Consider the following 25987-nt stretch of genomic DNA (forward strand, 5'->3'; position numbering starts at 1 on the left):
ACACACTCTCACACGCACACACACACGCTCTCACGCACACATGTGCTCACACACACACGCGTGCTCTCACACACACACATGTAGTTTGCTTATTTTAAATGCCATCTGGAACGTGAGCCAGATGAGGCAGTAAAGAATAAGCAAAGAGAATATTCATACACTTTTATGAAAAGCAAATCTTAAAATAAATATATATCTGAATTCCACGTCTAAGCTGGAGATGTTCCTTCCCCTGACTCCCTCGGTTCCCCGTCCATTATTTCATGTTTAGTTTAGTTTACTTTTAAAGGTACAGCATGGAAACAGGCCCTTCGGCACACCGACCATTGGTCACACTAGTTTAGCTCAGTTTCGTCAGATGTACCGTGCATCTGTCTTAAAGCAGCTGATCGCAAGATAAATATTGGCCAGGATTTGCGGTGAACTCCACTGCTTTTCATCCAGGTTTGGTTTAATTTATTGTCACGTGTACCGAGGTACAGTGAAAAGCTTTTCCAGTCAGCGGAAAGACTATACATGATTACAATCGATCTGTCCACAGAGTGCAGATACAGGATAAAGGTTGAGTAGGCTGGGTCTCTATTCCATGGAGCGCAGGAGGATGAGGGGCGATCTTATAGAGGTGTACAAAATCATGAGAGGAATAGATGGGGTAGATGCACAGAGTCTTTTACCCAGAGTAAGGGAATCGGGGACCAGAGGACATAGGTTTAAGGTGAAGGGGAAAAGATTTAATAGGAATCCGAGGGGTAACTTTTTCACACAGAGGGTGGTGGGTGTATGGAACAAGCTGCCAGAGGAGGTAGTTGAGGCTGGGACTATCCCATCGTTAGAGAAACAGTTGGACAGGTACATGGATAGGACAGGTTTGGAGGGATATGGACCAAACGCAGACAAGTGGGACTAGTGTAGCTGGGACATTGTTGGCCGGTGTGGGAGTGTTGGGCCGAATGGCCTGTTCCCACACTGTATCACTCTTTGACTCTAAAGGGAATAATGTCAATAACGTTTCGTGCAAGACAATGTCCAGAAAAGATAGTCCGATCAAAGATAGTCCGAGGGTCTCCAACCAGGGTGAAAGTAGCTGAGGACTGCTCTATGCTATCCCACATTCTCATCCACTCCCTACACATTTTCTCTGAAGCTGAAGGGAGGCCATATAAAATGATGAGAGGCATAGATAGGGTAGACAGGCAAAACCTTTTCCCAAGGGTAGAAAGGTCAAAGACTTAAGGGCCTGTCCCACTTAGATGATTTTGTAGGTGACCGCCGGTGACTGGACCCTCCCCCCACAACAATGTCTATGACAAGTTACCACCTAGTCGACGCCAAGCTACGTCAAGCTACCGACAACTGGCGACCCATTAGGACGTCCACCTACGACCACACCCACGACAACCTACGTCCACCCACGACAAGCAACGACCCTGTCGGAGACAACTGAAGACAATTCAGCCGCCGGCACCTGTCGCCGGTTGACGTAGGTAGTCGCCAATGTCGGAACCCGGCAACAAACCAACGTCATCCTGGCGACAATCTACGACAGGACCTACGTCAGGAGAAGTCAAGCTGCGCTCATTGGCGTCAAACCCACTGTCGCCGACTGTCGCTGAAAAGTTTTAACACGTTGAAAATCCAGCGGCGCCCAGAAAGACGCCACGACTCTTTGGGCGACTGAGGAGACGACTCACGACCGTACGGGCGACACCCCGGCGACCATGTGGCGACAGCCTAGTCGCCTGTAGGCGCCTAAATAATAGCCTAAGTGGGACAGGCCCATAAAGAGAGTGAGATGAGCTAAGAATTCGAGTGAGAGGGACAAAGTTTAAAGGAGATGTGTGGGGTAAATATTTTACACACTACGGAGTTGCCAGGGGTGGTGGTGGAGGCAGATACGATGGCAGTCTTTAAGAGGGTTTTAGATAAGCAGAGGGGATTAGTTTATCTTGGACTACGGTGTGGGGATTGTGGTCTCAATGGCCTGTTTCTGCACTGTACTGAACTGTGGAGAGGCACAAAATGCTGGAGTAACTCAGCGGGTGAGGCAGCATCTATGGAGAGAATGAATGGGTGATGTTTCGGGTCGAGACCCGAAACGTCACCCATTCCTTCTCTCCAGAGATGCTGCCACACCCGCTAAGTTACTCCAGCATTTTGTGCCTACCTTCGATTTTATCCAGCATCTGCAGTTCTTCTTTCTCATGCACTGTACTGCAATCGTGTTCTATCAAGGGGCAATTTACAGGGGGGCCAATTAATCCGCAGACCCGAACGTCTTCGGGACGTCGCGAGGAAACCTGAGCGCCCGGAGGAAACCCACGCGGGTCACGGGGAGAAGGTGAAAACTCCGCACAGCCAGCACCCGAGACCAGGATCCATCCCGGGCCTCTGGCGCCATGAGGCAGCAACTCTACCAGTTACGCCACCTGGGCTTGTAGTCTTTTCAGGCCATTTCAGACCTGCAATGGACACAAATAGACAATAGACAATAGGTGCAGGAGTAGGCCATTCGGCCCTTCGAGCCAGCACCGCCATTCAATGTGATCATGGCTGATCATCCCCAATCAGTACCCCGTTCCTGCCTTCTCCCCATATCCCCTGACTCCGCTATTTTTAAGAGCCCTATCCAGCTCTCTCTTGAAAGCCTCCAGAGAACCTGCCTCAACCGCCCTCTGAGGCAGAGAATTCCACAGACTCACCACTCTCTGTGAGAAAAAGTGTTTCCTCGTCTCTGTTCTAAATGGCTTATTCTTAAACTGTGGCCCCTGGTTCTGGACTCCCCCAACATCGGGAACATGTTTCCTGCCTCTAGCGTGTCCAAACCCTTAATAATCTTATATGTTTCAATAAGATATCCTCTCATCCTTCTAAATCCTACAAGCCCAGCCACTCCATTCTATCAGCATATGACAGTCCCACCATCTTGGGAATTAACCTTGTGAACCTACGCTGCACTCCCTCAATAGCAAGAATGTCCTTCCTCAAATTTGGAGACCAAAACTGCACACAATACTCCAGGTGTGGTCTCACAAGGGCCCTGTACAACTGCAGAAGGACCTCTTTGTTCCTATACTCAACTCCGCTTGTTATGAAGGCCAACATGCCATTCGCTTTCTTCACTGCCTGCTGTACCTGCATGCTTACTTTCATTGACTGATGAACAAGGACCCCCAGATCCTGTTGTACTTCCCCTTTTCCCAGCTTGACGCCATTTAGATTATAATCCTCCTTCCTGTTTTTGCTACCAAAGTGGATAACCTCACATTTATCTGCATTAAACTTCATCTGCCATGCACCTGCCCACTCACCCTACCTGTCCAAGTCACCCTGCATTCTCATAGCATCCTCCTCACAGTTCACACTACAAACCAGCTTTGTGTCATCTGCAATTTGCTAATGTTACTTTTAATCCCTTCATCTGGTATTGGGCAGGATTGTGGGAGCAGTGGTAGAGTTGCTGCCTCACAGCGCCAGAGACCCGGTTTCGATCCTGATCTCCAGCATTTTTGTCTGTACGGAGTTTGCACGTTCTCCCTGTGACTGCATGGGTTTTCTCCGGGTGCTCCAGTTTTCTCCACACACTCCAAAGGTTTATAGATTAAATTTAGTTTAGTTTAGAGATACAGCGCGGAAACAGGCCTTTCGGCCCACCGAGTACCTACCGACCAGAGATCCCAGCACAATAACACTACCCTACACACACTAGGTACAATTTATACATTTACCAAGCCAATTAACCTACAAACCTGCATGTCTTTGGAGTGTGGGAGGAAACCGAAGATCTCGAAGAAAACCCACGCGGGTCACGGGGAGAACGTACAAACACCGTACAGACAGCGCCCATGGTCAGGATCGAGCCCTGGTCTCTGGCTCTGTAAGGCAGCAAATTTGATATGGGTGTGCAGGTACCAAGGCCAAGGTCAAGGTCAAGACCAATGTCAAGGTCTGTTTTGGAACTGGGCGATGAGAAACAGGAGACAGAGATGGCAAATGTCCAAGTGAAATGCTGGAAGTGAATTTACAGACAGTTCTGTTCAAGAAAGAACTGCAGTTGCTGGAAAAATCGAAGGTAGACAAAAATGCTGGAGAAACTCAGCGGGTGAGGCAGCATTGAGACCCGAAACGTCACCTATTCCTTCGCCCCATAGATGCTGCCTCGCCCGCTGAGTTTCTCCAGCATTTTTGTCTACCTTATAGATAGTTATGCTAACTTCAAATAACACTGACTTAATTCCCTTCGCTTTGGCCAAAACCTCCGCTGCATTAATAGAATAACATTTCTTTGGAATTAAGTAATGCTAATATTTTGTTGGACAAGGAATAAATGAGTCATGTTCAGTTTGCGAAACTGTTAATGAAATAGTATTACAATTACAGGTGTAAATATTGAATGTGGCTTTCGTGACTGTGTGTTTTATAGTTAGGTACTTTTGAAGTCACTGTTGTGATGCAGGACAAAACAGCAGCCAATTTGTACAGCAAACTCTCTCAAACTACGAGCTAACAAATAATTGGACCATCTGTGTTATAGCAGCTGATTGAGAGATAAATATTGGCCAGGATTTGGGGGAACTCCTCTGCTCTTTATCCAAGTTTAGTTTAGTTTATTGTCACATGGGCCCAGGTACACTGAAAAGCTTTTAGTTTAGGTTAGGTTAGAGATACAGCTCGGAAGTCGAGTCCGCGCCGACCAGCGATCCCCGCACACCAACGCTATCCTACACACACTAGGGGGACAATTTACATTTATACCAAGCCTATTCACCTACAAACCTGTGCGTCTTTGGAGCGTGGGGAGAAAACGAAGATCTCGGAGGAAACCCACGCAGTCACGGGGAGAACGTACAAACTCCGTGCAGACAGCACACGCAGTCAGGATCGAACCCGGGTCTCTAGCGCTGCGAGCACTGTAAGGCAGCAACTCTACCGTGCTGCACCATGTTGCATGCTAACCAGTTACCAGAAAGACAATACATGGTTACAATGGAACAATCAACAGTGTACGGATAAGTGATAAAGGGAATAACGTTTGGTGCAAGATTAAAATCTAGTGAAGTCCGATCAGAGATAGTCTGATGGTCTCCAATGTGGTAGATGGTAGCTCAAGACTGCTCTCTAGTAGTTGGTAGGATGGTTCCGGCAACAACTAAATGCAACGCCAAAGTATCACGTTGAACGCAAAACAAGGAACTGCAGATGCTGGTTTACAGAATAGAACATGAATTGCTGGAGTAACTCAGCGGGTCAGGCAGCAACTCTGGAGAACATGGATGGATGATTATAGACAATAGACAATAGGTACAGGGGTAGGCCATTCGGCCCTTCTAGCTATTCAATGTGATCATGGCTGATCATCCCCAATCAGTACCCCGTTCCTGCCTTCTGACTCCGCTATCTTTAAGAGCCCTATCTAGCTCTCTTTTGAAAGTATCCAGAGAGCCGACTTCCACCGCCCTCTGAGGCAGAGAATCCCACAGACTCACAACACTCTTTTCCTCATCTCCGTTCTAAATGGCTTACCCCTTATTCTTAAACTGTGGCACCTGGTTCTGGACTCCTTGTTTCGGGTCGGGACCCTTCTTCACACAGGTTGATTCCTGGGATGGCGGGACTGTCACATGTTGAGAGAATGGAGCGGCTGGGCTTGTGTACTCTGGAATTTAGAAGGATGAGAGGGACTCTTATTGAAACATATAAGATTATTAAGGGTTTGGACACGCTAGAGGCAGGAAACATGCTCTGATGTTAGGGGGATCCAGAACCAGGGACCACAGTTTAAGAATAAGGGGTAAGCCATTTAGAACAGAGATGAGGAAAAACTTTTTCACCTAGAAAGTTGGGAATCTGTGGAATTCTCTGTCTCAGAAGGCAGTGGAGGCCAATTCTCTGGATGCTTTCAGGAGAGAGTTAGACAGAGCTCTTAAAGACAGCAGAGTCAAGGGATATGGGGAGATGGCAGGAACGGGGTACTGATTGTGGATGATCAGCCATGATCACAGTGAATGGCGGTGCTGGCTTGAAGGGCCGAATGGCCTACTCCTGCACCTATTGTCTATTGATTGTGGTGAGAGGGTGGGGGTGGGGGGGGAGGGGGGAGAAAGCTGGAAAAGAGGTGGGGACGGGACAAAGTCTGGCGAGTGATAGGTGGATACAGGTGAGGTGGGGGGGGGGGGGGGGGGGGGGAGGGGTGGGGGAGGTGATTGATTGGCAAATGGTTGGACAAAGGCCTGAGATGAAAAGGAGATGGAAAGGATGACAAGAGTGGACTAAAGAAGACAAAAGGGTGTTGGTGAGGAGAGGAGTGAGATGTAACTCCTGAGGGATGGACATAGGTGGAAGGGGAGAGGGGAAGGGGGATAGTAGGAACATGGATCAGAAAAGAAGGGGGAACGGGGAAAAAAATAATGGGATCGGGTGTTACCTGAAATAGAACATTGAATTCACCTTCTAATTGAGGTGCACTCTGAGCAATAGGATGGAGTAGACTTGATGGGTCGAATGGCCAAATTCTGCTCCGATAGCTTATAACTTCTTAAGTAGATTTGCCCGCCCTCTGATGTAAATCATTGCACCACTGTCGCCTGTATGTTCAGCTGTCCCGAACATTGGCCAAAAAACCTTTCAGTCTCTCTCTTCTTTTTGAAAATGCCTCAAAAACATGTGCCTGACCAAACGTTTGGCTCTCCGCCCTGTGGCCTATTTGCGTTACTTTGTACTGAATTCTGTTTGATAATTGTTTTTTGCTGAAGCACATTTGGCCTGTCCTGCTGCTAATAGACACTACATGGGTAACGTTGATATTGTTATGTTTATGATGTTTCAACGGGATCCTTCCCAAAACAAGAACAGCCGTACAGATCGTACAAGAGCCGCGAGCGGTCAGAAACTTGCCTTAGGTTGCCACAAAAGTAGAACTTGAGGTCAAATCCACAAACGTTTACAAGCTGAAAAGATAAGACGTCGGAGCAGAATTAGGCCATTCGGCCCATCGAGGCTGCTTTGCCATTCAATCATGGCCAAACTGGAATGTGGAATTCTCTGTCTCAGCACTCATTAGTAAGAGTGTCAAAGAATCAAGGAAAAGGCAGGAGAATGGGGTTGAGAGGGAACTATAGATAGACAATAGACAATAGGTGCAGGAGTAGGCCAATCGGCCCTTCGAGCCAGCACCACCATCAATGTGATCATGGCTGATCATCCACAATCAGCGCCACGTTCCTGCCTTCTCCCCATATCCCCTGACTCCGCTATCTTTAAGGGCCCTATCTAACTCTCTCTTGAAAGCATCCAGAGAACCTGCCTCCACCGCCCTCTGAGGCAGAGAATTCCACAGACTCACCACTCTCTGTGAGTAAAAGTGTTTCCTCGTCTCCGTTCTAAATGGCTTACCCCTTATTCTAAAACTGTGGCCCCTGGTTCTGGACTCCCCCAACATCGGGAACATGTTTCCTGCCTCTAGCGTGTCCAAACCCTCAACAATCTTATTTGTTGTACTTGTGAGTTTGAAGGATACTGATGTTGCAGCCAAAGAGGGAATCAGAACTTTATTCCCCAGGGTTGAAATGACAATGACTATAGTGTCTAGCTTTAAGATGAAAAGTAGCAAAGAGACTTGCTGGGCAACTTTTTTACACAGTGAGTGATGCAGGAATGTCATGATGAATTTCTGCACTCGGGTGCAGGAGTAGGCCATTCGGCCCTTCGAGCCAGCACCGCCATTCAATGTGATCATGGCTGATCATCCACAATCAGTACCCCGTTCCTGCCTTCTCCCCATATCCCCTGACTCCGCTATCTTTAAGAGCCCTATCTAGCTCTCTCTGTTCCCTCTGTAACCTGGCTTCTAAAAGGTACTGTTTCCTCGCTGTAACTGTAAACTAAAAATCCTACCATAATCTGGGGTCCTGTCCGATTCATCTCTACCCCATTGCGGACATTGGACTTTGTCTCTGGAACTGATGCTCTACAATGCTGAGAACTATATTCTGAACTCCGATTCTTCCCCTTTGCTCTACCAATTGTACTTAAGTTTGACTTGAATGTATTTATACGTATTTACTTGATGGTGTTTTATCATTAATGTTTTATTATTATTAATGTTTAGTGTTTTCGGAGTCATTAGTAACTGTCACTGTATGTCATGTTGTTATTTGTAGGCGGAGCACCAAGGCAAATTCCTTGTATGTGAATACTTGGCCAATAAACTTACTTACTTACCTATATATAGTATTATCTGACTTGATTGGACAGCCAATTAACCTACAAACCTGTACGTCTTTGGAGTGTGGGAGGAAATCTAAGATCTCGGGGAAAACCCACGCAGGTCACGGGGAGAACGCACAAACTCCGTACAGACAAGCATCCGTAGTCAGGATCGAACCCGGGTCTCTGGTGGTGTGAGGCAGCAACTCTACCGCTGCGCCACTGTGCCTCCCATTAATGCAGAATGTTATACCTAAGCGGAGGCAACTGCATCATCCATCCTACCACAACCAGAGAGCAGTGCTGAACTACTAACTACCTCTCTGGTGACCCTCGGACTATTCTTGATCGGACTTTGCTGGCTTTACCTTGCATTAAACGTTATTCCCTTATCGTGTATCTATACATTGTAAATGGCTCGATTTTAATCATGTATTATCTTTCTGCTGACTGGTTAGCACGCAACAAAAGCTTTTCACTGTACCTCGGTACACGTGACAATGAACCAACCTGAATTAGATTATTTTGTGAGAGTTACAGTCATAGAGTGATACAGTGTGGAAACAGGCCCTTCGGCCCAACTCGCCCACACCGGCCAACAATGTCCCAGCTACACTAGTCCCACTTGCCAGCGCTTGGTCCATATCCCTCCAAACCTGTCCTATCCATGTACCTGTCTAACTGTTTCTTAAATGATGGGATAGTCCCAGCCTCAACTACCTCCTCTGGCAGCTGGTTCCATACACCCACCACCCTTTCGACAATAGACAATAGGTGCAGGAGTAGGCCATTCGGCCCTTCGAGCCAGCACCGCCATTCAATGTGATCATGGCTGATCATCCCCAATCAATACCCCGTTCCTGCCTTCTCCCCATATCCCCTGACTCCGCTATTTTTAAGAGCCCTATCTAGCTCTCTCTTGAAAGCATCCAGAGAACCTGCCTCCACCGCCCTCTGAGGCAGAGAATTCCACAGACTCACCACACTCTGTGAGAAAAAGTGTTTCCTCGGCTCCGTTCTAAATGGCTTACCCCTTATTCTTAAACTGTGGCCCCTGGTTCTGATCTCCCCCAACATCGGGAACATGTTTCCTGCCTCTAGCGTGTCCAAACCCTTAACAATCTTATATGTTTCAATGAGATTCCCTCTCATCCTTCTAAACCCCAGAGTGTACAAGCCCAGCTGTGTGAAAAGGTTACCCCTCGGATTCCTATTAAATCTTTTCCCCTTCACCTTGAACCTATGTCCTCTGGTCCTCGATTCACCTACTCTGGGCAAGAGACTCCGTGATCTATTCCCCTCATGATTTTGTACACTGTAGAATTTTACAATGAAATTCTCCCATTATTTCAGCAAGGTTTATTTTGTGGATCAGAGACTGGCGGAGAGGTCAAGGGGGCATCACACTGAAGCTCTGGAGGGTTTGATGTGGTCAGGTATCCTGCTGATGTTTGAGTTGACATGAAAGCTGCCCTTGGTGATTTATTGAAGAGGCACAACAGAGCCCGGGCTTCAACCATTCATCAGCTCTGTCAACTACCTTTGATCTTTGAAAAGTTTGATGGCAGCTTGGTGCCAAACAGGAAGCTTTCATGTCCGTTTTAGATGACAAATGTTAATCCGGGAAGAATCCACTGCAGATTAGAGGAAAAAAATAGTCTTTGAATACAACCTACAGTAGTGTATGTATACCAGGCTATTAGATTAGCAACTCCCACCATCACTAATTTGTTCACTAGATACAGGAGTTGAGGCTATGTTTTAAAGTTACTCTGGCAGTTGTCAATTCATTTTCCCATCAATAATAATTACAGAATTAGAGAAAATAATAACATCCTTTCCACTTATGTCATGCACATGTAACAGTTCCAAAAAAACTTTAAAAGGAATGATTAAATCTCGATCTGTCAGCTTCACTTGCCTATGAGGAGATTTACTAGAATGTTGCCTGGGTTTCAGCACCTAATTTACAGAACAAGATTCTGAGGGAGGACATTCTTGCCATGGAGGGAGTACAGAGAAGGTTCACCAGACTGATTGCTGGGATGTCAGGACTTTCATATGAAGAAAGACTGGATAGACTCGGCTTGTACTCGCTAGAATTTAGAAGATTGCGGTGGGATCTTATAGAAACGTACAAAATTCTTAAGGGGTTGGACAGGCTAGATGCAGGAAGATTGTTCCCGATGTTGGGGAAGTCCAGAACAAGGGGTCACAGTTTAAGGATAAAGAGGAAATCCTTTAGGACCGAGATGAGTAAAACATTTTTCACACAGAGAGTGGTGAATCTCTGGAATTCTCTGCCACAGAAGGTAGTTGAGGCCAGTTCATTGGCTATATTTAAGAGGGAGTTAGATGTGGCCCTTGTGGCTAAAGGGATCAGGGGGTATGGAGAGAAGGCAGGTACAGGATACTGAGTTGGATGATCAGCCATGATCATGTTGAATGGCTGTGCAGTCTCGAAGGGCCGAATGGCCTACTCCTGCACCTATTTTCTATGTTTCTAAGATAGGTCTTTATTCTTTGGAGCGCAGAAGGTTAAGGGGAGACCTGATAGAGGTCTTTAAATTGTGAGAGGGATAGACAGAGTTGACATGGATAAGCTTTTTCCATTGAGAGTAGGGAAGATTCAAACAAGAGGACATGATTTGAGAATTAAGGGACAAAAGTTTAGGGGTAACATGAGGGGGAACTTCTTTACTCAGAGAGTGCTAGCTGTGTGGAATGAGCTTCCAGTGTAAGTGCTGGAGGCAGGTTCGATTTAATCATTTAAAAATAAATTGGATAGGTATATGGACGGGAAAGGAATGGAGGGTTATGGTCTGAGTGCAGGTAGATGGGACTAGATGAGAGTAAATGTTCGGCATGGACTAGAAGGGCCGAGATGGCCTGTTTCCGTGCTGTAATTGTTATATGGTTATATGGTGTGCAGGAAAGGGTAATTCAGAAGATGACGGCAGGGCGGTGCAGCGGTTGAGTTTCTGCCTCACCGCGCCAGAGACCCGGGTTCGATCCTGACTATGGGTACTGTCTGTACGGAGTTCGTACGCTCTCCCCGTCACCATGTGGGTTTTCGCTGAGATCTTCAGTTTCCCCCCCACACTCCAAAGGCGTACAGGTTTGTAGGTTAACTTAAATTGTGAATTGTCCCTTATGTGTAGGATAGTGCTAGTGTACGGGGTGATCGCTGGTCGGCGCGGACTCGGTGGGCCGAAGGGCCTGTTTCCGTGCTATATCTCTAAAGTAGGAATAGGAATAGGAATACTTTATGGTCACATGTGACTACACACAGTGAGATTCTTTGCTTGTATACACAAGTCTAAAGTCTGCATAATGTCTACAAATCTAAAGTCTAAAGTGCTGTATAAACGATAATTGAATTTTTTCTATAACTGATGGCTAATCCAATACCTTGTTCGAATTCAATAACATAGAAAATAGGTGCAGGAGTAGGCCATTCAGCCCTTCGAGCCTGCACCGTCATTCAATATGATCATGGCTGATCATCCAACTCAGTATCCTGTACCTGCTTTCTCTCCATACCCCCTGATCCCTCTTAAATATAGCCAATGAACTGGCTTCAACTACCTTCTGTGGCAGAGAATTCCAGAGATTCACCACTCTCTGTGTAAAACAATCATATTAAGTTTTTAGATGTTTTTGAAATCTGCATTGATGTCTTCATGAATCTAGTGGTGATGTTTCATTTTCAAGAACTCTGTTGTTTTGTTACCCCAAAATATATCACTGCAGTTTCAGTTTAGTTTATTGTCACGTGTACCGAGGTACAGTGAAAAGCTTTTGTTGCGTGCTAACCAGTCAGCAGAAAGACAATACATGATTACAATCGAGCCATTCACAGTGTACAGATACAGGATAATAGAATAACGTTTAGGGCAAGGTAAAGCCAGTTAAATCCGATCAAAGATAGTCCAAGGGTCACCAATGAGGTAGATAGTAGTTCAGCACTGCTCTCTAGTTGTGGTAGGATGATTCAGTTGCCTGATAACAGCTGGGAAGAAACTGGAGGTGAACGTTTTCACACTTCAGTACCGTTTGCCTGATGGGAGAGGGGAGAAGAGGGAGTGGCCAAGGTGCGGCTGGTCCTAGATTATGCTGCTGGCCTTGCCGAGGCAGCGTGAGGTGTAAATGGAAATGGAGGCAATGGAAGGGAGGTTGGTTTGTGCAAAGGTCTGGGCTGCGTCCACAATTCGCTGCAATTTCTTGTGGTCTTGGATGGAGTTTCCTTGTTGCTGCTCTTTACACTAATCTCGTTCACTTCCTCCTTCACTGGCTGGGTCTGTTCTTAAGTTGTTGTTGAGGGAATTTTATCATTTCTGCACATTTTCTTCTGTCTGGGTCCAAATTAGTCCCAGCACGTACTCCCGAAACACACATCTTGCCAATTCCCCCCAAAAAAACGTTTCACCTGCCTGTCGTATCTAATCCAAGGTGAGGTCACCTGCTGGCTGTTATTAAATATTATTCTCTAAGCTTTATAGCCCAGAATAATCAATTTGGTGATGCAAAGTTTGTCTGAAGTTCCTCAGAGTTTTGAACTTTTTCAGTGGTTTAAATCAATATCCAAAGACAAAACCATCACAGTTTAGATTGTCCTGATCCCACACTCCGCACTTGTGGGTTTTCTCTCTATGGCAAGATCAGGAACGCCGTGTTATAGGTTTCAGATGAAAAGAAGGAAATATAATATATTTTAGTGCGTAATTTAGTTTTATAGATACAGGCCCTTCGGCCCACCGAGTCTGCACCGACCAGCGATCCCCGCACACTAACACTATTCTACACACACGAGGGACAATTTACAATTTATACCAAGCCAATTAACCTACAAACCTGCATGCCTTTGGAGTGTGGGAGGAAACCAAAGCTCAGCTCTCGGAGAAAACCCACTAGGTCACAGGGAGAGCGTACAAACTCCGTACAGACAGCACCCTAAGCCAGGATCGAACCCGGGTCTCTGGCACTGCAAGCGCTATAAGGCATCATTTACGTACGCATGGCGCGTGGTGAGACGTGGTGGCGTAGGCAGTGATGCGCGGGCGCGTGCGGCACCCAGGGATATTGGGATTCACAAAGTCTTCGCGCGCCACCTGCGTGACGCGCAAATGACGCCAAAGTGGGACAGGCCGTTAAAGCAGCAACTCTACCGCTGCGCCACCGTGCCGCCCCAACTCTGTGGAAAGATCATGACAGATAGTTTTGCCTCGCTCTCAACTTCATACCCTTTAGTAGTGAAACGTGAAAACCTGATGATGAGGGGAGGATCTCATTTTTGTGCCTCAGGATGAATGGATGAATCTTTAGGAAGGAGATGAGGAGGAATCTCTTTAGTCAGAGGGTGATGAATCTGTGGAATTCATTGCCACAGACGGCTGTGGAGGGAGGCCAAGTCGTTGGGTATTTTTAAAGCAGAGATTCTTGATTATTAAGGGTGTCAAAGGTTATGTGGAAAAGGCAGCACAATGTGGTTGGGAGGGAGAGATAGATCAGCCACAGAAACACAGAAAATAGGTGCAGGAGGAGGCCATTTGGCCCTTCGAGCCAGCACCGCCATTCATTGTGATCATGGCTGATCATCCACCATCAGTGACCCATGCCGGCCTTCTCCCCATACCCCTAGATTCCACTAGCTCTCTTTTAAATTAATCCAGTGTATTGGCCTCCACTGCCTTCTGTGGCAGAGAATTCCACAACTCTCTGGGTGAAAAAGTTTGTTCTCATCTCAGTTTTAAATGCCTCCCCTTTATTCTTAGACTGTGGCCCCTGGTTCTGGATTCGCCCAACATTGGGACCATTTTTCCTGCATCCAGCTTGTCCAGTCCTTTTACAATTGTATACGTTTCTGTAAGATGCCCTCTCATCCCTCTAAATTCCAGTGAATACAAGCCCAGTCTTTTCTCATATGACAGTCCTGGCATCCCGGGGATTAACCTCATGAACCTAGGCTGCACTGCCTCAATAGCAAGGATGTCCATCCTCAAATTAGGAGACCAAAACTGTACACAAATGTCCAGGTGTGGTCTCACCAAGGCCCTGTACAACTGCAGAAGGACCTCTTTGCTCCTATACTCAAATCCTCTCGTTATGAAGGCCAACGTGCCATTAGCTTTCTTCACTGCCTGCTGTACCTGCATGTTTACTTTCAGTGACTGTTGTACAAGGACACCCAGGTCTCGTTGCACTTCCCTTTTTCCTAATCTGAAACCATTGAGATAATAATCTACCTTCTTATTCTTGCCACCAAATAGATAACCCCACATTTATCTACATTATACTGCATGTGCCCATTCACTCAACCTGTCCAAGTCTCCCTGCAACCTCTCAGCATCCTCTTCGTAGTTCACACTGCCACCCACCTTTGTGTCATCTACAAATTTGCTAGTGTTACTTCTAATTCCATCATCTAAAACATTAATATATACTGTAAATAGTTGTGGCCCCAGCACCGAGCCTTGCGGCACTCCACTCGCCACTGCCTGCAATTCTGACAGGGACCCGTTTATTCCTACTCTTTGTATCCTGTCTGCCAACCAATTCTCTATCCATGTCAATACCCTACCCCCAATACCATGTGCTCTAATTTTGCCCACTAATCTCCTGTATGGGACCTTATCAAAGGCTTTCTGAAAATCCAGATACATTACATCCACTAGCTGTCCTTCATCCATTTTATTTGTCACATCCTCAAAAAATTCCAGATTAGTCAAGCAGGATTTCCCTTTCATAGATCTATGCTGACTTGGACTAATCATTTTACTGCTATCCGAATGCGCTGTTAGTACTTCTTTAATAATTGACTCCAGCATCTTCCCCACCACCGATGTCTGGCTAACTGGTCTATAATTCCCCGTTTTCTCTCTCACTCCTTTCTTGAAAAGTGGGATAACATTAGCTACCCTCCAATCCACAGGAACTGATCCTGAATCTATAGAACATTGGAAAATGATCACCAATGCGTCCACGATTTCTAGAGCCACCTCCTTGAGTACCCTGGGATGCAGACCATCAGGCCCTGGGGATTTATCAGCCTTCAGTCCCATCAGTCTACCCAATACTATTTTGCGCCTAATGCAAATTTATTTCAGTTCTTCTGTCTCCCTAGATCCTCTGTCCTCCAGTACAACTGTTTTCATTAAGGAAGCCTCAAACAAAGTACCTGTTCAACTTTTCTGCCATTTCCTCGTTCCCCACAATAATTTCACCTATTTCTGCCTTCAAGGGACCCACATTTGTCTTTACTAATCTTTTTCTCTTAACATACCCAAAGAAGCTTTTAATATTCTTCTTTATATTCTTGACCAGCTTACCCTCGTACTTCATCTTTTCACCCCGTATTGCCCTTTTTGTACCTTCTGTTGTCCTAGGAAAGTTTCCCAATCCTCTGGCTTCCCGCTACTCTTTGCTGTTATACAACTTTTCTTTTAGTTTTATTCTATCCCTAACTTCTCTTGTCAGCCACGGTTGCCTTCCTCCCCTTAGAATCTTTCTTCCTCCTTGGAATAAAATTATCCTGTATCTTATGGATTATGCCCAGAAATTCCTGCCATTGCTGTTCCACCGTCATTCCTGCTAGGATCCTTTTGCAGTCGACCGTGGCCAGCTCCTCTCTCATGCCTTCATAGTCCCCTTTGTTCAACTGAAACATTGACACTCCTGATTTAACCTTCTCCCTCTCAAATTGCAGATTAAAACATCATATTATGGTCACTACCTCCTAGCGGTTCCTTTACCTTGAGTTCCCCTATTAAATCTGGTTCATTAGACAACACTAAATTCAGAATTGCCTTCACTCTGGTAGGCTCCAGTACAAGCTGCTTATGATTGAATGGTAGAGCAGACTCGATGGACTGAATGGCCTAATTCTGCTCCTATGTTTTATGAACATAATAACGTTTGTTTCTTTTAGCATGCATATTTACCAGATAATTACTCTTTAATTACTCTGTGGAATTCTCTGCCTCCGAGGGCGGTGGATGCCAGTTCTCTGAATACCTTCAAGAGAGAGCTAGATAGGGCTCTTAAAGATAGCGGAGTCAGGGGATATGGGGAGAAGACAGGAACGGGGTACTGATTGGGGACGATCAGCCATGATCACATTGAATGGCAGTGCTGGCTCAAAGGGCCGAATGGCCACTCCTGCACCTATTGCCTATTGTCTACTTGAGGTAGTGGAATCATGAAATACATGGTACAGGTAACGCTCAAAGAAGCAGACATTTAAACAAGATTTTTATTGTATTTTCTCATATTGATATACAATTTCCTATTAGTTTGAGCACTTCATATCCTAGTCTTGCTAAAATTGCAAATATCCACACACACATCTTTTGCAAGTGAGAGAAATCTGCAAAATTTTATTAAAGCTATATAAAACATGAACAATATTTTGTCTTTGTCAATTTTAAAGCACCAAAGCAAGCTCTTCATTTAGCCCTGACAATCTACGTATAATATAGTGGAATCACTACAGTGCAACACCAATTCTGATCAGATCAAGCTTTACTCGAGATAGTTACATTTAAGACCTATTTTTACTTTTGCCGTAAACTCGATTTAAAATAGCACATTTAAAATCAACGGTAAAATATCAAGTTACAATATATAACGTCTGTCATTTTCCCATTTTCGTAATTTGAGTTTAGGTTCAACATTTTCATTAACTAGTCACAAATCCCCACTAGCTTGTTTTTTCAGTTGGTGAGGGAGTCCTTTGTTGTTTTTTTTTATCACGTTTAAGATGAAATAGTACTGGCACTCCAAAGCAGAGAGCAAACGACATCAACCTATTTTAAGAAACATTTGAAGGAAGACAAAAATGCTGGAGAAACTCAGCGGGTGAGGCAGCATCTATGGAGCGAAGGAATGTGTATATATATATATATTCAATGGTATATGGACACACTGATCTGTTCTGTATTATTTATGCCTACAATATTCTGTTGTGCTGAAGCAAAGCAAGAATTTAATTGTCCTATCTGGGACACATGACAATAAACTCTCTTGAATCTTGAATAGGTTCCCTGAAACGTCACCTATTCCTTCGCACCATAGACGCTGCCTCACCCGCTGAGCTTCTCCAGCATTTTTGTCTACCATCGATTTTTTCCAGCATCTGCAGTTCTTTCTTAACAAACATTTGATGTCAGTCCACATACAGCTTTGAGGCACGTCTGTAATTCAGACTCCTTCAATATAGCGGACCAATAGTCACCAAGTGTTTTGACAAGCTGGTGACAATATCCTTTCAACTGCATATGGGAGAGAGTGGCAAATAAAGACTGTCATAGCAATTTGAGGGGCTTCTCATGCCATGAAAACAAAGTGCAATCTTACAGTCTGTCTTTAACATTGTATCACTAGACTTGCTCACTATGATTGTCCTGGGTCCACACACACAATAAGAGTAAAAACTAGCTCTGGCTTAATACCTCCGATACAATCAACTTCCCGCATTTCAAACTCAAGGGGAAATTATACGGGCTTTGTTCCCAAACCAGGAATTCACTGGCGTTCTGAATTCCCCCATCAGTTACCAAGAACCGCTGAGAAAATCTGGTTATACGTGAGAGAGATTCACTATTACTATTTGTTGCAGAAGCCTCACCAGAGGTTACAGCAGCATCTCTTAAAGCAAACAATGGATTGCCAAAGGAGAAATGGACATTGACTAACAACATCATTGCTTCACCATTGGCGGTGATAGCAACTCCAAGGCTGTCCCACTGTACGAGGTAATTCAAGAGTTGTCCCGAGTTTACCCGATTCGAACTCGGAGAATGTCCGTAGCGGGTCCGTAGGAGTTCGTGGATGTCTCGTAGCGGCTCGTACGAGTAAAGGCCGCTACTCGGGAAATCCGGTAAACTCGCGATGTTTTTTCAACACTGAAAAATGTCCACGAGTGAAAAAATACTCGTGATGAAAAAAATTGTTACTTTTTACTCGTACGAGCCGCTACGAGGCATCCACGAACTCTTACGGACCCACTACGGACATTCTCCGAGTTCGAATCAGGGAAAAACTCGGGAGAACTCGTGAATTACCTCGTACGGTGGGTCAGGCCCTTAAAGCTCCATAAATGTCTTCTTGTTTCCTCCCTCTCTTAATCTCAAAACCGACCTATCTGTTCAGTCTCTGGTCATTCACCTTGGTATCACCATATGTGGTTCAGTAACATCTGAAGTGCCTCTGGATATTTGAACCACATGCAAAATCGTACACAGATAGTTGTCGCCATAAAACTTGACCCTCGTGTTCACTCGAAGTTGCATAAATAGGTTAAATCAGCAGGATCAAGTGTTTGCACACAATTACAGAAAAACCGGAGCTTAAATTATAGCAAATATGAAAGAAATACCGTTTTACAATGCATGGTTGAGTCGAGGAAGGGTCTCGACCCAAAACGTCACCCATTCCTTCTCCCCAGAGATGCTGCCTGTCCCGCTGAGTTACTCCAACATTTTGTGTCTATCTCTAGTGGAGTCAATCTGACCTCAGTGTATATCGAATGTCTGTTAATTGTATGCAATTTAAAGTAAAAACAAAAGATCTACAGGCATTGCACCAAGTTTTGTTAAATGTACATTTTCACCACTAATATCTTAAGCATTCACTCACTCTTACATCACCGAATTGTTTGTCAAATTCTTGGTGAATTCACGATCAACCCCGGCATGACAGCACTAACAGCATGGTTAATAGTTTCACGTTTAAATAATTCAATGCGAGGTTTCATACCATACCTGCCACACCGATGCACACGCAATCACATCTTTTATCGGTATCTCCAAAAAATTTAAACTTATATACTGTATATCTGATCAAAACCTCACGTTAACTAACAGCCAAACATTGGTACATGTGTTATTACTAATTAGCCAGGTATCTTGCGCTGTAATCAGCAATGTTGAAATTCACGGACACTTTTGCTAGTTACTAATTCTAGTGCCAAAAAAAAGCAAATGTTGCTGGTCTTTTAGACAGAAAATATGGAATGCAATGCACTGACTGAAACTCAAGTCAGCGGGAAAGAACGGTGTTTTTTTTTTTACATTTATCTTTTTGGGACAATATATATCAATCAGGAAAACTCGCACCAATCTTGTGAATGCTCCAGTTTTAAACTGAGATGGGTGCAGGTCAAAGTAAAGCAGCACTTACTTGCATAATCAGGATATATATATATATATAAAGTACAAAGTGCAATTTTTATTGTGGTACCAAAAAAGATAAAGCTCTCAATACGCTTTCATTGATCACATTTAAAATATAAATAGACTATAGTTAGGTAGTCCGTCTGAGGCTGTGTATGGTAGCACTACTGGGATGAAACGTTTAGTTCACCGAGGTCCGTAGCCTGCAAACACCACCTTCGATTGCTAACGACTGCCCTGCCACAGCTCCTGGCGGAAGCCTTGAAATATGAGTCTGTGGAACAAAAGACATTCACCGTTAAGATTTCACACCTACAACAAAACTCAGACGCAAAACAAGTGTCCCTGGTGTGTATAGGATAGAGCAGTGGTTCCCAACTTTTTTTAGCTCATGGCCCCCTTGGGATCTTTTAATTTTTCTGTCCCCTCCCCCCCCCCCCGACATTATTAGCGGAAAAATATTTTAATACCTTCCATAAAACTATCAGTGTCTATTAATTGCACATATATTCTCTTTTATTCTATTCCACAAACATCAAAAATATTTTGTGGGTTCAATAAAACAACCATTTATAATCATACATTAAAAATATATTTCAACTACATAGATTTAAATTTATTAGAACTGAAATTTAGGAGGCAACAGGGTGGTAGCTCTGTGGCCCCCTAAATCCCAAAGTTTTTCTGTGGCCCCCTGAAATTTGCCATGGCCCCATGTTGGGAATCACTGGGATAGAGTTAGTGTGCGGGGATCGCTGGTCGGCGCGGACTCGGTGGGCCGAAGAGTCTATTTCCGCGCTGTATCACTAAACTAAACATATAGAATCTCACTTTTAACAGTTTCTGAGATTCTGATATTCACAGGCGCTTATAAATAAGGTAGAATTGATGCCTTCTGTTATCTGATACTGTTAACCACAACTCCTCTACATCCTGCTGCAGTTAGTCGAACGTGGTCCAATAACTTGCATTGTGGATGTCTCCAAAATGCAGAGTACGACACAGGTCACGATCGATAAACCTTAAAAATAGCAAGACCTTAAATGCCAATCGCTACAAGAACTGACAGGATATAATTGAGAAAAGCATCAACACAGTTTATAGGCTTTAAACATTATTTAACTTGTTACATGATGTGCCTTTCACCATTAACATCTTGATTCTATTTAAATAATTGTTTATTTACAAGCACATCTGCTCAACCAAAGCAAAAGAATTGAGAGGTTTTAATAATCAGACCCATAAAAGTGGAGCAAACGCACGCAGTTATATTGGTCGATTCTGTTTTTCCAAATGTTGCAACATCCTCTCCTGATAAAAAAAAACCCAAAACATCTATTGATGCTCCTGAACTCATCATCAGTGATGTAAGCTGGGGTCATCGGGTCTTTCAACATCACCCAGGCGTTTCCCCCCCTGCACCTTCTCTCCTGATCCAGAGCCATCTTGAGGCCTTCTCTGCTGCCTCTGTGGTGTTCTTGATGGCTCTTCAGTTCAGGAAATAGACACAAAATGCTGGAGCAACTCAGCCGGGACAGGCAACATCTCTGGAGAGAAGGAATGGGGGACGTTTCGGGTTAAGTCCCGTCTTCAGACTGTAGGTCTGAAATCTAATCATTTCAGGAAAGCTTAAAAAAGCAGCAGGATCCAAATTAATATTAATTGTGGAGACCCACAGGTGAAAACTAACATTATGGGCTCTGTATTGAAGGTATTTGCCAAGGTATATCTGGAAATGCATGATATAAAGAATTTATTTGAAATGATCAAGTCTGAAGAATTCTGAGTCTGAAGAAGGGTCCCGATGCGAAACGTCACCTATCCATGTTCTCCAGAGATGCTGCCTGACCCGCTGAGTTACTCCAGCACTCCGTGTTCTGCATTCCCTTGTTAAGGGCTTGGACACGCTAGAGGCAGGAAACATGTTCCCGATGTTGGGGGAGTCCAGAACCAGGGGCCACAGTTTAAGAATAAGGAGTAAGCCATTTAGAACGGAGACGTGGAAACACTTTTTCTCACAGAGAGTGGTGAGTCTGTGGAATTCTCTGCCTCAGACGGCAGTGGAGGCGGGTTTATTTATTTATTTATTTAATTTATTATACCTTTAATAATCCTTTACAGGAAATTACAGTGCCACGACAGCTTCAAGACAGACATAACACCACACATTTCCTCAAATGGCTTCCATACTTAACAAGTTAAATACAAGTTAAAATACAATGAATGAAAAAAAGTGCAGTTATTTATGCGCATTATATAACCTTATAGCAGCTGGTATACAAGACTTCCTATGTCTCTCAGTTTTGCACATTGGTGCAATCAGTCTCTGACTGAAGATGCTGCTCTTGATCACCTTCAGGGCATGGAGTGGGTGAGTGGGGTTGGTCATTATTGAACCCAGTTTGTTCAGAGTTCTGGCCTCTGCCACCTGCTGGACCGTTCGTTGCTCAGCCCCGACCACTGAGCCGGCCTTCCTGATCAGCTTGTCCAGTCTGTTTTTGTCCGCTATGCGGGCACCATCTCCCCAACAGGCCACAGCAAAAAACAGAGCACTGGCCACCACTGAATGGTAGACACTGCACAGCAGGGGTTGGCAGATGTTAAATGACCTCAGCCTCCTTAAAAAATAGTCGACTTTGTCCCTTCCTGTACACCGCCTCCATATGACCCTTCCAGTCCAGCTCACTGTCAAGCTGCACACCAAGGTACCTGTGGTTAGCGACCACCTCCACCTCAGTGCCCCTGATGGTGATTGGTGTTGGTTGAGTCCTCCTCCTCCCCCTCCTGAAGTCCACAACTATCTCCTTGGTTTTTGTGGTGTTAAGATGGAGGTTATTGTGTGCACTCCACTCCACAAAGTTGCTTATTATGTCTCTATACTCCTCCTCATTGCCCCCTTTGATGAGGCCGACAACAGCTGTGTCATCCGAAAATTTCTGCAAAAAGCAGCGGTTGGTGTTATATTGGAGATCCGCGGTGTAGATGGTAAACAGGAATGGAGCCAGCACAGTTCCTTGTAGAGCCCCTGTGCTGCTCAAGATGGTGCTTGAGACATTGTTCTGTAGGCACACGTACTGTGGTCTGAGGGAAAGGTAATCCAAACACCACAGTACCAGTGATGGATCCACTTTCATCTTGTCCATCTTCTCCCTTAGCAGTCGGGGCTGAATTGTGTTAAAGGCGCTTGAGAAGTCAAAAAATGTAATCCTTACAGATGCATCAGTAGTGTCCAAATGTGTGTACGCCCTCTGCAGCATGTAAATGAGAGCATCATCGACACTGATGTTGGGCTGATATGCAAACTGTAAAGGATCCATTTGAGTTGACACACTAGTCCTGATGTAGGAAAGGACAAGTCTCTCAAATGTCTTCATAATATGTGAGGTAAGCGCTACTGGTCTGTAGTCATTGTGGTGAGTGGGATGGGTCTTCTTTGGGACAGGTACCAGGCAAGATGTTTTCCACAGCCTTGGAACCTTCTGTAGACGCAAGCTCAGGTTGAACAGGTGTGTTAGAATACCACACAGCTCTGAAGAGCAGGTCTTCAGTAGCCTTGGGCTGGTGTCATCGGGCCCCACTGCTTTCCCTGGCTTCAGTCTGTCCAGCATCATCTTGAACTGAGCAGTATGAAGAGTCATAGGTGGGGCTGCTGGTGGAGTGGGAGGTGGAAAGAGGGGACTCCGTACAGGTGACATCTCAGGAGTGTTGGAGAGAGGGAGGGGAGGTGGAGAGGAAGCAGCAATGGTCAGCAGACCAGGTGGGGGAGGCTGGGGTGGTGTGGGGCAGTCAAATCTGTTGAAAAATCTGTTCAGATCATCAGCCAGACTCTGTTCACCATCAGGCAGTGTACCGCCCTTCTGCTTCATGCACGTGATCTTTTGCATTCCAGCCCATACCTGGGTTCTCTGGATGCTTTCAAGAGAGAGCTAGATAGGGCTCTTAAAAATAGCGGAGTGAGGGGATATGGGGAGAAGGCAGGAACGGGGTACTGATTGGGGATGATCAGCCATGATCACACTGAATGACGGTGCTGGCTCGAAGGGCCGAATGGCCTACTGCACCTATTGTCTATTGCGACTTCTCTGAATCCTCTTACTTTGCATCTCCACTTTGCTTCTTGACCTGACAGAAAAATCTAAATACCTTACATTTCTTATCCCATTTTTAGTACTTTTGAAGTAGGCAGCGTCTGTCAAATACCTCAATGAAGACAAAAGCTGGTCTGGTAATCCCAAATCAGTTCAATTTGCTAGTCAGAAAATATTCCCCATTAATGAATGCAAACCAAAATGGTGGATAATGTTTTCTGTGACAAAATATTTAAAGATTATTGTCATTGAAAATAATAAATGTAGGAAAATATAAAGAAAAGATATATGACATTAACATCGAGTCTGAAGAAAGGTTGCCTATTTCCTTCGCTCCATAGATGCTGCCTCACCCGCTGAGTTTCTCCAGCATTTTTGTCTCACAACAAAGCAAGATTTGTTTCATAAAAGCAACATTTTTTCAAAGTAAATTAATATATCTTTTGTTTACTCCTGTGGTATGTGACAAATAGATACAAACAAGCAAGTAGCAACAGTTGCTGAGCAAATACAATGGATAAAAAGCAGTAATGCAAACCTTGCAAAAACAAAACAGATTTTAAAACTCAAGGAAAATGGAAAAGGTGAGGCTAAATCTGCCTGTAAAAGTTGACCAAGATCATCATTTTTCACCTGCGTTAACAAAGATAACCCAATGTGGGCTATTTCTGACACTACAAGGTCCTGTAAAGGGGCTGTCCCACTGTGGCGACCTAGTCTGCGAGTTTAGAAGAGTTTGCCCTCGACTCATACTCGCAGCATGGTCGACACGAGGTCCTAGGAGGTCACTGGAACTCTCCTTCATGCTCGAAGAAAGTTCCCGAATACTCGCGGCCTCAGTTTGGTCGCGGAAAATTTTTCAGCATGTTGGTCGGCATGGTTCTTTTAAACTCATAGTGCAGTGGAGTGGGGTCGCTATGTAGTTACAGGCAATCTCCTTCGCTGACCGGGCATTTTAATTGGCTCATTGGAGTTTTCAGGACCAAGGAAAATAGACCGGAAATGTAAAATGCCCACTAAACTTTATTAAACGTTGTTTGATTTCTTAAAAGTGTCTCCGCTCCTTATCTCACCCTCCCCACCCCCCTCCGCGCTCTCTAAAGGACTTATCGTTACTGTGCAGCCGTACCATCCCGTTCATCGAGGGTGTGAATTTCAGACAGCGCTCCCCCGCTTTCCCTGGCCCCCGCTTTTACGATGTGTTTGTGTGTGTGTGTGTGTGTGTGTGTGTGTGCGCGCGGCCGGTCGATCCAGCTCACGGTTTCATCGCTGACGGTCGATCCAGCTCGAGGTTTTCCAGGCGAGTGCCCTCGAGCTTGAAGGTCGAAGACAGTCGCTGAAAAGTCGCGTCAGTGGAACAGGCCCTTTAATTGAAGCCAAGTACTCCAGATGGTAGAGTTGCTGCCTCACAGCGACAGAGACCCGAGTCCGAACCGGACTTCGGGTGCTGTCTGCATGGAGTTTGTACGTTCTCCCCGTGACCCGCACGGGTTTTTTTTCCAGGAGCTCCAATTTCCTCCCACACTCTAAAGACGTGCAGGTTTGTAAGCTAATTGGCTTCGTGTAATTGTAAAAAAGAGTGTGGAGGATAGTGTTAGTGTGCGGGGATTGTGGGTCGGCATGAACTCGATGGGCCGAAGGGCCTGTTTCCGTGCTGTGCCTCTAAACTAAACTAAACAATAGAAGCCAACCATGTGGATGAAAAATATAACACTTTTCTCAAAACACAATATCATATCTTAACTTATCTCGTTAGCTTAAATAAGGTAGAGTTGTAACATCTAATTTGAAGAGGCCAAATGTCAGATTCACTGCAAAATTATCTTTTCGATCAAACCTACCCCGACCTACCCACCCACCCCCCCGTCCCCCGAGTGTTTTGTGGTTACTTGGTGAAAAACATTTGAGGCCTCAGACTCAAAGTGGGGGTGGTGAAGAAGGATTAGTCTCGTAAAGTAAGGTCAAAAGCGAGAAGAGCAGCTGCATCTGTCAGGAGGACTTCAACAATACCAGCTGCACAATTTGTGGCCAATATGGAAACAATGTACACCAGATGTCAGAGAAAGGAAGGGAAGCTACCCAGCGAACGGCCAAATTACTGTGCCTTTAATGTCCCAGCCGTCACCTTTGTTCACTGCCCGGGCCACATTTCACACATAGGCTACGACGGCTACGTCCAAAATATAAATCAAGCTTCCGACTTTTTGAACATCGCTCCGCATATTTAATAGCCCGGCACAAAAAAACGTCTCCAATTCTTTTCGCTTTGAAGTGAGTGGCAGAAATGAAATGCGAAAAAAAGTTACAACTTTGAAAAAAAAAAACTCAAAGCACCATCATCGCGGATTTGGACTGCCAAACAATTTATGATTTGGTAATAGAAAACAATCTTCAAGGGATGTTCCACACTTCAAAGCTACTGAAAAATACAGATTTCTGAAAAATCCCACATGAGTTTTAAAGTCCGCCAACACATGATCTATATTAATTGGAAAAGACATTCTCCTCACAGTTTTGTGTGTGATC

At 44.9% G+C, this 25987-nt stretch overlaps 1 protein-coding gene across 6 annotated transcripts in view; it reads right to left on the reverse strand.

Moving 5' to 3' along the window:
* Positions 1-18793: 18793 nt before the first annotated feature.
* Positions 18794-25987, reverse strand: part of tasp1 (taspase 1) — a 104095-nt gene continuing 96901 nt past the window's right edge. For all 6 annotated transcript variants that reach the window (XM_033026280.1, XM_033026278.1, XM_033026277.1 and 3 more), the window contains one exon: positions 18794-19647. In XM_033026280.1, coding sequence (XP_032882171.1) covers positions 19555-19647 — 93 coding nt within the window. In that variant the 3' untranslated portion in view covers positions 18794-19554. The remainder of the gene's footprint in view (positions 19648-25987) is intronic.

This window comes from Amblyraja radiata, chromosome 8, assembly GCF_010909765.2.
Source record: "Amblyraja radiata isolate CabotCenter1 chromosome 8, sAmbRad1.1.pri, whole genome shotgun sequence".
Lineage (NCBI taxonomy): Eukaryota > Metazoa > Chordata > Chondrichthyes > Rajiformes > Rajidae > Amblyraja > Amblyraja radiata.